Genomic DNA, 13,236 nt, shown 5'->3' with positions numbered 1-13,236 from the left:
TGTAGATGGGATAATTTCTTTTTTCCCTTTTTTTTTTTAGTTTTTGATTAATATTGCTGTGGACCAAAATGAACTGTAGACTAAATGAATTAATGATGTGCTCTCTACACATACCGTATGAAGTTAATTAGGTTTGTTAAAAAATATTTATGATGTTATTCTTTTTTTTTTTTTAATGTGGACTTCCTTTATTTTTCGTGTAAATGGAATGAGTGAGAATGTATGCTTTAGTTAAAAGCGAAAATATTTGCGTGTTTTGATCTAAATCTTGTTAATTTTCTGATTTTCACTCCGTTTTCTAGATATAAAAGTTTTCTTTTTCTTTCTTTCTTTCTTTTTTTTATATTTATTTATTTTATTTTTTATTTTGATAACTAGAGAGAATTAATGCATGAATGTTGTTTGAATGAAAAATATTTTACAAATGTGTAATTTTTGAAATTTTTAATAGTATGTTAATTTTTTAAAAAGAAAAATAAGATTTATGTCTACTTCTGTTTCATACTTATCCATGCACTAATTTTATTATTATCATTATTATTATTATTATTATTATCATGATCATTATCATTATCATCATCGTCATTATTAATATTACTATTATTATTATTATTATTATTATTATTATTATTATTATTATATCATGATCATTATTCTGATGATTAGTGATACTAATATTCTTTGATCTGCATGTCGTCTGATTGTCATTACCACTGTGGAACCTGACAGAAATGTGATATCTATATAATACAATTTAATTTCCATAATTTCCAGTGATACACACGTCATGATAGAGTGATTCAGTGTGTTATTGAATTGTTGTTATGATTTACTCATTACTGTTACTATGGTTATCATCATCAAATCATCCATCTTTATTACAAAGCTTGACCTGACTACTAGTGGCATTCATGTATTTTTTTTTTTTTTTCTGGCCATTTCTCAAATCTTATTTTAAAAAGAGTGTAAAGATAAGATTAGTAATATATGAGTTATTGATGCTGCTTTACTGTTTGAAACAATTTTCATCGAACAATCTTGGTCATGTGGCAATCTCATGAGAAATGTGAAAGTTATTTTAAAATTTCAGAAACAAAACACGAAAGAAAAAAAAAGAAATAACTTCTTTAAAATCCCAATATTTTAACTTTGCAAACTTTTTTTTTTACAGTATTAAAGGAAAAGAGAAAAACAAACTTCGAGTTTTGTCCTATTTTTATAATTGAAAAAGTGAGCAAAAAACTTATTTAAGTTCAGTCAGTTTTATGGTAATGTGGGGTCTGATCTGGGCAAATTGTATGCAGAAACACAGACGTTTATGGATTGTATTTTTGTTTGAGGTGTCTGCTAGATGTTTCCATCCATCTTGAAATATCTGAATAGAATCGATTGTTTGATGTGATTGTGTTACAGTAATGAACATGATAATGTTGTGTATATAATATTCCTACCATAACTTTGTAATTACCTACTACTCCAATTAATTTGTTTGGGGGAATTAAAATACTTCCCATTTTCGAGATGCTAAGTTTTGATGAATGATTAGAGAAATAAATGAAAGTCTTCTAATGTTTAAACAATTATAGAATACATTTTGGTTTTCTTTTTTTTTTTGACTAGTGGTATTCTTTAATGGCCATTGTGTAGATTTTGAAATAAAGTTGACAATAATTTTATTTTTTTTAAAGTGCTGCCAGCATATATAATGTGTTTCAGAGAGGCTGTGAAACAGTATGAAGTGACCCGATGGTTGTGGTGATATGATTTTAGAAATGACAGTTATCTTACATTTAAGATATTGGGTGTTGAGTATATAATTATTTATTCTCTTCACTTTGATCTTAAATACTAAAGGCAATGTATGTGCATTCCTAGGGGTGGGGTTCCTTACCTCCCATAGTGGGCCGGGAGGCACTTACTGTGTCTTCTACCCCCCTATATTTGTTTTCCAACATGCTTTCAGATTTGTCTTGGAATGAGATTACACGGTTTTGTCCAGGCTGCGGCCGGATTCCCTAACTGTGAGGGAAACAGTCTAATGTATAGATAAGAGTTTTGGGAGATGATATTTTTTGTCCTGTAAATCATCTCTGTTATGCACTGTATTATGTTTTGTTTACATATTAAATATGATTTGTAAACATTTGATTGTATCCCTCTTAGATGGGACCTGTGCTTGTGTCTGGATGAGACTTATAGGTGATCTCAAGCTAAGTACTTTTGATAGAGTGCTCTTGGAATCTACATCTGTTCCCTATTTGAACAAATTCACTTTTGTCTTACCTTTTCTTAGGTGCTTTAATTGTAATTCTAGAACTTTTTACTATCCCATTTTCTTCCTTTTTACTAGTGCTGATATGACTTTAAATGTATTGCAAGCGCCATAAAACCCTTAAAAACAAACAAACAACAATCTTCAGTCATGCATTTATTCTGCCATGAATAGTCATAGCCTCAGACTCTGTAAGCCATTGGGCTTAGATTCATGAAAGTAAACTCACAGTAAACCTGTTAAGACACATTTATCTTGCTTTTTGCTTTTGTCCAATGATTATTCTCGTTTGTGCAAATTCAACAAAATAATTTTAACCCAAGTCTTTTTTTCATCCCCCCCCCCCCCCCCCCCTCTCTCTCTCTCTCTCTCTCTCTCTCTCTCTCTCTCTCTCTCTATATATATATATATATATATATATATATATATATATATATATATATATATATATATAGAGAGAGAGAGAGAGAGAGAGGAGGAGGGGGGGGGGGGGGGGGGATGAAAAAAAGACTTGGGTTAAAATTATTTTGTTGAATTTGCACAAACGAGAATAATCATTGGACAAAAGCAAAAAGCAAGATAAATGTGTCTTAACAGGTTATATATATATATATATATATATATATATATATATATATATATATATATATATATATATATATATATATATATATATATATATATATATATAACTGTTAAGTACAATTATTTTTTTTTTATATATATATATATATAATTAATATATTATATTTTTTATGAAAATATATATATATATATATATATATATATATATATATATATATATATATATATATATCCATTTCTGTTTATTGCTTTTCCTATCTTTTTCTTTTTTGGAACTAAAAGACTATAGGTTTTCTCTTTTCTTTGAACATAAAAGGTGTTTTGTTTTTTCAATTTAATTTTTCGATTGTGCAATATTTGAATGAGATGTTTGTAGGGTGTATCATTGAATTGACGTATAATGGCCAGAAGAATGCTCATTTGGTTGCATGGATGAGGTTTGTTTTGTTTTTCAATCTTTTCACAAACGTTTCAGTCACAACCATCACTTCCACCAACAAACCACTATTATCACTGTCGTCCTATTTTCTAGCCCATTCCATCAACGTCGTCATTCCCTATGAAATTTTGATTTTATTATTATTATTATATATTTTTTTTTTTGTGTGACTTTTTTTTAAAGCTTTCCAATAATAAGGATATCCTGTGCTTTTTGTGACAGTAGTAATCCCATTTGTATGCCAGATACAACTCCTTTCTTTCCTCCCTATATCCATTCTCCACCATTTTTCTGGTGGGGTTATTTAGGATAGTTTTTATTGTACTTTATCTCTTGTTCTATATTCAGTTAAATGGTCTTGTTTTGATAACTTAATTCTAGCCAATGTTAGATGTTGACTTATTAACATCAACATTAGCACTCTAATCTGTACCTTTGTGTGTAAAATGTACAAATTTCCAACATTTAACTTATTACTGTGTTAAGTTTCTTTTCTTTCTTCTCTTTCATCTTATTTTTCTCTCTTCTTTTACCTCCCTGTAGAATAATGAATTGGAAATTCCTCCCACTGTCCATAGACAATAGCCTCCGACTGACAGACCCTGTTGATTTGTTTATTATGTGAGAATTGACTTTGTGCGGTTGAAACCAAATTTTAATTTTGTTACCAAGATGCCATTTTATTATGATTTGTATGTCTATCCATTTGTAAGATTTTGATATTGATGTGTGTTTGTATTTTGTAATTACTCCTATTTATCGCAATAATTTTATACAGTCTTTTGATTTATTTAAAGATAGAGCTTACCACACTAACCCACGTTTAAAGTAATGCTACTAATATTTCTTAATGATAATAGTGGGTGTAAATAGTTGACAATTTTCCTAAATATTTTTTGTAGTGAGTATTCAAAATAACAATCACAAGTAATGGAAAAAATGGGATGGATTTTTGAGAAGTGCAAAACACTTGACAGCAGTTACTTCTTTATGGTGGGAAGAAAAAAAAAAGTGTGTTGGTCCTTCCATAAATTTTTGTCATACATTTGTAACTAATAGCATCCCATCAATTTTGCCCATTTGGATTTGGTATTAAATATAATTGTACGTATCTTTATAACACCTATTTTCAAAATCAATACGAAAACATAATAAAAGTTCAATTGATCAGCCAAATGTCCTAGCATCTTCTTATGTACCAACAACATGGCCTAGAGCATCATAAACCATGATTTGGAGTGGGAGGGAAATCGGCTTGGCGCTCGCTTTATTTCTGTTAATTCTTTACTTTCTTATCTGTAAAGTTAGGACACCAATAGGGTTCATTTAAGTTACGTATTTCCTAAGGAGGGAAAGTGCAGAAATGTATGATTGTTGCCTCATGCGTGCTGGGTTTTTTTTTTTGTGTTTTATTTTTGAAACGAAACGAAACAAGCAAAAAAAGGTCATGTTTTGAGTGGAAAATACATGAAATTATCTGGTAGAAACAATGTGGGAAGTATTAGTTTTGTTTGTGTACAATAATATTATAGTGGTAGAAATATCAATGATGGATAGTAGTGATCCATGGGTAATGCAGATTTCTTGCAACATTCGAGTTGAATCAATTTTCTTTTTGCTTGGATAAAAAGAAATTGTGATTTATTTATTTTTTTATTTCGTTAATACAATGTCACAATGCATCCAGTTTTATGATTTCCTCTCTGTTGTTTGATTATCGTGTACATTTGGTAATTCATGTACGAAATAAACATTTAGACTAGAGCTGAGTTTAGTTTTTATTTTTTTTAAACTTAAACGAGGCGTGGCTGAAAAGTCTTCATGCCTATTGGATATTTCCACTCTATCCCTGGGTGGGGTCCATGGTGGGCAGGAGGTCACTTGCTGTCCCTCTACACGTTTTTAAAAAAGTTGCTTTCTGTCTTTGTTTGGAATGGGATCATTTGTTTTTTCCTGACCATTGCTGGAGTCCTTGGCTGAGAGGGAAACAGGCAAATGTGCAGAATTGGTTTCGAGAGATATTTTTCCTTTGTAAATCATCTCTCTGATATGTATTTTTTGTTTTGAGAGTCGGATCCTGTGCTGGTGTCTGGATGAGACATAATAGATGATCGCAACCTAAGCATATTGATGGTTTGCACTTGGAATCTACATCTGTTCCCAATTTGAACCATTTCCTCTTTGTCTTCCTTATTTCTTGGTTGCTTTAATTGTAATTCTAGAATTCTATGACTATCCCATTTTCTTCCTTTTTACTGGCGCTCTTGGTTGGGTTCCTGACCTCCCACAGTGGGCAGGGAGGTACTTACTGTCTTCTATCCCCTTGTGTCTGTTTTCCAAATTGCTTTCTGTCTTTGTCTTAGAATGAGAATCTTGGGTGCTTTAATTGTAATTCCAGAACTTTCTACTATCCCATTTTCTTCCTTTCTACTGGCGCTGATATAATCTAAATGTGTTGCAAACGCCGTAAAACCCTTAAAGAATACTTGGTTTTGTCCTGGCCATGGAAAACAGTCAAATGTACAGTTTTGGAAGATATTTTTTTCCTTGTAAATCATTTCTCTGTTATGCACTGCATGTTTTGTTTACATCTTATATATTTTTTAACATTTTAGTTTGTTCCTCTTAGTGGGGATCTGTGCTTAACTTCAGGATGAGACCTTTAGGGAGCGTTCACATATTACGTCATCAAAAATTTGCCCTTTTTAGACCCCCCCCCCCCTCCCCCAAGTCATCACTTGTCATCATTGACCTGACCCCCCAACAGATGATGACGTCATCTAATTTAATAAAAACTAAAAGATAACTTTAATTTCACAATATTTATTATTAATTTTTCAAACCATAAACATTGATTATCAACGTTTGATAAAACACATTCAGACATTTTATTAATTTCAGAAACTGTTGATAATTTATATTTTACGATACAATGGGGACATAAAATTTAAATTTGTAAAGATAAAATCTAACAAACATTATTTAAATTAGGCTACTTGGTGCAGGTGCTATTAAAAAAATTTCAGAAAGTGTAATTTAAAATAGTATAGGAGGCAAATTATTTTATAGCATATTAGTCTTTTAGTGGAATGAATTTCTGTTTCAATTTCCAAACATAAAATTAATTGATTCAAAAATGTTTCTGCCTTGGACCTCTGGCAATGTACTATAAATAGTATCATCAATTTCATCTTCATCGTCATCACTTTCTCCCATTTGCTGTTCTTCTTGTATGCCGCATTTTCGTGAATGGCCTTTCATTGCTGTGATCGAGGAGTGATACAATGAACATTTAGGGCAAGTTCGCCTTTTGAGAAGTGATACCCCTTTCCCATCTTGTTTCTTAATTTTTCACCTTTTTGCTAATTTATTTGGAATGCCATTTTTGAAGCTCTTGCATTTAATAATAGCCTAATTGCCTATGTTTTGAGACACACTGGTCTGACATTTGCTGTCTTCTATGTGCCGCATTTTCTGAATGGTCTTTCATTGCTGATCGAGGAGTGATACAATGACATTAGGGCAAGTTCGCCTTTTGAAAGTATACCCCTTTCCCATCTTGTTTCTTATTTTTCACCTTTGCTAATTTATTGGAATGCCATTTTTGAAGCTCTTGCTTAATAAAATAGCTAATTGCCTATGTTTGATGACATCATCTTGGTCTGACCCCCCCCCCCCCCCATGTCAACACATGTCAACATTTGGTAGACCCCCCCTCCCCCCTAGCTGATGACGTAATATGTGAACGCTCCCTTAGGTGATCTCTAAGTACTTTGATAGTGTGCTTTTGGAATCTACTTCTGTTTCCTATTTGAACCAATTCCCGTTTGTCTTACCTTTTCTTGGGTGCTTTAATTGTAATTCTAGCTTATTACTACCCCATTTTCTTCCTTTTTTTACTGGCGCTGATATGACCTTAATGTATTGCAAGCGCCGTAAAACCTTTAAAAACAAAGTTTGCACAAATTTGTTCGACTGATATGGGCACATGAACGCCAGGACTGGGACCAGAATCTGTGGGACGGCATTTTGTTTACAGATGAATCACTTTTTGAAGTTGATTCAAGAGACAAATGAACTTCTTGCTATAGATGTAAAGGTGAACTTATCAATGACTCATCATTGAAGTAACAAATCTATAATATGGATCTTATACTGATTTGACGAGTGATAATCGGTGGTAGAAAAACAGCTCATACGTGTCAATCAATGACTCCACTCAGGCCCATACATCAGCTATAATTTTGAACCAATGGTCTTCCAGTTTATTCGGAATCAGAATAATCAAGTGGTGATATTCAACATGATAATGTCCGACAGACTAAAATACAATTTGGACTGAAATACCAACAGAAACAGTCCATCAACTAACATCAATGAGGCAAAGACGTGTAGCATTGATTAATTTTAACGGTATACATACAAAATACTTACGTGCGTCATGTGCACTGATTTCCATTTTGTAAACTGATTTTAAATATCTGCGACTTTTTAAACTGTTTACCCCAATTCAATAAATTATGCTCCAAACAAAACTAATTTTGTATAGTTTAACTAGTTTCCAAATATATACATGTCATTGTATTTGTTCCAACCACTATCGAACTATTAGAGGAAATAGTTTCTTTCAGGGTGGGGTTCCTGGCCATTTGTCCTCTATCCCCCTATATCCAACATGCTTTCTCTCTTTGTCTTGGAATGAAATTACTTGATTTTATCCTAGCCCTGGCCGGATACCCTAGCTGGGAGGGAAAACAGTCAAATGTATAATTAAAGAGTTTTGGGAGATTATATTTTTTGCCTTGTAGATCATCTCTCTGTTATGCACTATTATTGTTTGTTCTACATCTATATGATTTGTAAACATTTGAGTGTATTCCTCTTAGAGGAGACCTGTGCTTGTGTCAGGATGAGACGTGTAAGTGATCTCAAACTAAGTACACTGATGGTATGCTCTTGGAATCGACATCTGTTCCGTATTTGAACGAATTCCCCTTTGTATTACTTTTTATCAGGTGCTTTAATTGTAATTCTAGAACTTTTGACTGTCCCATTTTCTTTGGAGAGAGTGAGAGAGATAATGCTAACGATTCAACAGGCATGAGCATAATGAGAGAGTACTGAATGAATATGCAAAATTCAGATTCCAGCGAGGCATATACCTAGGTTATGCGATTGGGCGATAAGGGCAAAGGGCGAAAAGATTGCTTACATAAACATTGGCCTTTTCTTTTTCTTTTGCACCGACCTCATTGCCATAGACCTACAAAGTAAATCTTGCTATACCGTCATTTTTGGGGGAGAGCTGGAAAGGTTGTATAGCAATTTCACTAAACACCGTTAGTAAGTTTACATTAAGAAGAGGTTGGAGATATTGATGGGTTCAGTTAACTGGTACTGTAAGGATGAAAAGAGAACTCCGTACATCAATATATATTTGAATAGATTCATTTATGCAATGGTATTGCCTCTTGCAGTTGTCTTAGCCTTATCATTGCTGCAAGGAGTGAGTCAACGCTTACCCCATTTATGGGCAGCTCACATGTATGTGTGTGTGTGTGTGCGTAGGAGAGAGAGAGAGTTTTTTTTTAGAACTGGGTGAATGAAAATGAAAGACTTTTTACAGCAAATGATTGAATGAATGACCAACTTTATTGATTAGTGAAAACTTAAGATTTAAAACACGTCATCCCTCCACCCCTGCCCCCCCACACACACACACAAACACACAGACGCACAAAGAAAGCCCAACAAAGCCAGAAGATTTGTCATGCCATCAAATGCGTCTTAAGGGAGATAGCTAAATAATAACATTCACTTTTTATTTCACTAGTTATCCCTTTGAATAGTCGATGAAACACATATACAGATCTTTATTTACTTCAATACATCTTTCCATCAGCATTGATAATGTGAATATTCCATTTCTGGTACCCTTGTCCTCAACAAAACCAAATTGCATCTCCCCAATTTCAGGTCGTATTTTATTTCTTATTCTTAGTAAAATTATCTTCAAAAGAATTTTTGTGAGGTGGCTCATTAGGCTAATAGTTCTGTGTTGTTCACAATCAACTGCCCCTGGCTTTTTGGTAGTGCTATAAAAATGGATCGTTTCATATCAGTTGGCATTTTTCCTGTGTCATACACTTGATTTAGAAGGTTTGTGATGAATTCAATCCCCCATTCACCCAGGCCAGTCAAGGCTTCAATTGTTATGGCATCAGGTCCTGCAGCTTTTCCATTTTTCATGCTTTTCATGACGTTCCTAACTTCATCTTTCATTATAGAAGGCCCTTCCAGTTCTTTTATCATAGGCATTTCTCCTCGATTATCAAAAAAAAGTTCTTCAATATATTCTGACCATCTGTTTAGAATGCAGTCTTTGTCCATGATGGTGTTTCCACGCTTGTCTTTGATGCATCCACTTTTAGCACCTGATTTAGTTTTGTTTGTCACTTCTTTGATTTTCTGATGGAAGAATTTGCCATTTTTTTCTTTGCAGGACATTATATAGTGACATTGTTCATTTATCCAGTCTTCTTTAGCTTCGTTGCATTTTCTTTTTATCTGCCTGTTCAGAGTCTTGTATTTTTCTTCCTGATTTTTGGCCTTTCTTCTCTCATTCATTAATTCTAATATCTCTGGAGTAATCCATTTCTTCTTCTGCAACTTAAGTGTGGTTGGAACATTTTCTTCTAATGATGCAGCAACACTGTATCTGTATATGTGTTTCATCGACTATTCAAAAGCCTTTGATAAAGTACAACACGAAAAACTATTCAAAATTCTATCATCCTTGGACATTGATGGTAAAGATTTAAGAATATTACGGAATTTGTACTGGGAACAAGAAGCAGCAATGCGTGTTGACAACGAACTAAGCAGTTTTACACCTATTAGAAGAGGAGTTAGGCAGGGTGTGTTTTGTCTCCAGATTTATTCAACCTCTATAGTGAAATGATATTAAGAGATATCGAACATAAGAAGGGGGTGTGTATTGGAGGAAAGAATGTAACAAATCTGAGGTATGCAGATGATACGGTTCTACTGGCAGAATCTGAACATGAACTACAAGAATTACTGGATGTTGTAGTCAGGAGTAGTGAAAATATGGGACTGGAACTGAATATATCTAAAACAGAATGTATGACGGTATCTAAAAATAATAACCCACCAGCCTGTGTAATAACAAGCAGAGGACAAACAATACAACAAGTTGAATGTTTCAAATATTTAGGCTTCAATGTAACATCCAATGGAAAATCAGATTGTGAAATAAAGAAAAGAATAGGTATGGCGAAGAATGCATTCAACCAGCTGCATACAATTATGAAAAACAGGAATATTAGCATGAAAACAAAAATCAAAGTCCTGGATTGCTATGTACTGTCTGTGCTGCTATATGGTTGTGAGAGCTGGACCATAAACAAGACCATGGTTAAAAGACTGGAGGCAGTGGAAATGTGGTTTTACAGAAGAATAATGAGGGTGTCATGGATGGAAAGGAAAAGAAATGAAGAAATTTTAGAAATGGCAAACAGAAAAAGATCACTGATAACAAAAATCATCAAACGCCAAATGGAATTTTTAGGACACATTATCCGCCACCCTGGTTTGGAAATACTCGCCTTGACTGGAAAGATGAATGGAAAAAGAATAAGAGGAAGACAAAGAATAACGTATTTGAAAGGGATAAGAACTTGGACAGATGAAGCTGAGAAAGGTGGCGCTGCTTTAATAGAATTGGCAAGAGATAGATCAGCTTGGCGGAAGATGACCTCCGACGTCTGCTTCAGATATGGAACTACATGAGATGAGTTATCCCTTGTTGCCAGTGCCAGACCAAAGTCTCATTCAACGAGGGATCGCTTTCAACATGGTAATAGTCCCAGTCCCAAGGAGCTTGGTGAATCCAACTTCATTGAAGCATATATTTTTTTATCTTTGACATATTGCTGTACGATCCATTTGCTCAAATGGGACACGTTAAAAAATGATGATGATGATGATTAGGATGGTGATGATGAGTGAGTTCCAAGACTTTGGGGACTGACTGCCAAAGCAGGGCAATCAGATGGTAGGACCCGGTGGACTAACTATGTTACTTCCTATATGACGATAATGATGTAAACAATCAATTCCAATTGTTTATTCGAAATAGAGGTTTTCAAACAGGTCCTTTATATTTTTTGTAAAGTTGTTCTGAGTCTGTGTTTGAAATGATTTCTGAAAAGAAAGCAAGAATGAGTTTAAGTTTAGGTTTAAGTAGGTAAATGTTAAGTAAACAGAAACTTCACAGTCACAAGTGGTCAGAAAATGTTAAAAATTATATTAGTACTATTGACAAAAGCGTTCCATCCGAAGTTTTAAAATGTCAAGAAATAAAATAATTTGTATGGGCTATGACATTTAAAAAAAAAAAGTTTTCTTGAACTAAAACCTCAACCAATCAGCAAGCATTCATCATGAAAAATGGAAATCAAACCTAAAAGTGATATCAAGAATTAAGGCATTATATCCTAAAGCACTTTTTTCTGCCTTCTGTCTACTGCTTCTACTGATCTAAATTCTATCTCTTACCGAAACTAAAAGAAAGCTTCACGAATGAAACTGAAAAGTCATGCAGTAATCTTGGACATGTTATTTTACCCAGCGTCAATAATAAAGGACAGCCAAAGTATCTCTCAAACATTACTTTTTTTTTTAATGGACAGCCAATTTGCAAACAATGTTGCTATGTTCAAGAACAGTGTAAACTAACCAAAAAAAAAATAATTTGTAAAACACCTTGGATAGGTGTTCAATCATTGGTATTTATTGTTTCACTTGTTTTTTTTTTTTTTAAATTCTTAACTTTTCACGAGGCAAGACAATTACGACAGGTCTAAAAAAATTAAAGAGGTTCATACATACGGGTAAAGGAATGAATTCAGTCCCAGGGATTTGGTATTCAAACGGACAGCAAGCTTGACATAGCATTAGCCATATAGCATCAGAGTCCAGAGAGATAAAAGAGTTGAAAGATGACATACTGGCCTATTGAAACAACAAGAACACATTTTTATAAAATTAGTCACTCGAAAAAATAAAGAATAAATTCTCTTTTTAAATTTATGATGTAATGTGGTGGTAAATAAATACATTAAGATAATTTTTTTTCTTATTTAAAGAGGATTTTAACAAAACCGAACATTATTCAGTAATAACTCTTTGCTTTCAAATAAAGGAAGTAATTGGACAATTTGCATTTAACCCATTGCTTGACAGCCCAATATCAGGAAGTTTAATCTCAACAGCCAAGGACAGGGAGATAACTCCATCAGAAAATTTACCACACGTCACAATAAAAATAATTGTGCCATCTCTATTAGTGGGATTTTCATAAATTGAAAAAACCGTAACGTCGCTCATAACTGTCAAAATCGGAAACGGTGAAAAGTTACTTTCACTCTTCTCGTACTTTTGGAAATTCGCAATTTTTCCCGACCAAAAAGAGCTTCAAAACAAAGCACTAGATACGGACAATCACTGGTCGCATTCAGGCACTCAGCCATGATCGGGGTTGGAAATCAGCAGCCGCAATCGGGAAATTCTGTCAAGCAATGGGTTAAAGACCAGACATCACACCTTGTTACAGCTTCTTCTCAGATCAGGTGATTGCTTAAACTTGTTTGATGACGATGATGTTGTGTCATAATCATTAACATTACTTACACCAACCAGTGTGGTGGAACAATGTTGACTGATCAGCCAAGATACGTCTGGTCAGCTGCTGTAATCACACCATAAAAAATTGTAAATAATTGTGGATGTGGTTTGAGCATCTCAGAAGCTGGATTGATAACTAAATCAAGTCTTTGTAATTGTACAGAGAAAGTCAACTTTTTTTTTGTTTTTTTTTGTTTTTATATTTCAATTTGAAGCAATATAGTTTCAAAAA

At 33.4% G+C, this 13,236-nt stretch overlaps 1 protein-coding gene across 5 annotated transcripts in view; it reads right to left on the bottom strand.

Annotated features, from left to right (window-relative positions):
- Positions 1–8,929: 8,929 nt before the first annotated feature.
- LOC144971048 (TELO2-interacting protein 1 homolog) overlaps positions 8,930–13,236 on the bottom strand; it is a 48,202-nt gene continuing 43,895 nt past the window's right edge. For all 5 annotated transcript variants that reach the window (XM_078911374.1, XM_078911373.1, XM_078911375.1 and 2 more), the window contains 2 exons: positions 12,210–12,332; positions 8,930–11,522 (listed from right to left, as the gene is read on the bottom strand). In XM_078911374.1, coding sequence (XP_078767500.1) covers positions 11,445–11,522; positions 12,210–12,332 — 201 coding nt within the window. In that variant the 3' untranslated portion in view covers positions 8,930–11,444. The remainder of the gene's footprint in view (positions 11,523–12,209; positions 12,333–13,236) is intronic.

This window comes from Berghia stephanieae, chromosome 4 (assembly GCF_034508935.2).
Source record: "Berghia stephanieae isolate SIO BIC M18660-M18661 chromosome 4, UCSD_Bste_1.3, whole genome shotgun sequence".
NCBI classification, from domain to species: domain Eukaryota; kingdom Metazoa; phylum Mollusca; class Gastropoda; order Nudibranchia; family Aeolidiidae; genus Berghia; species Berghia stephanieae.
The sequence above is the reverse complement of the archived record's forward strand: the minus strand, read 5'-3'. Positions and strand labels throughout refer to the sequence as shown.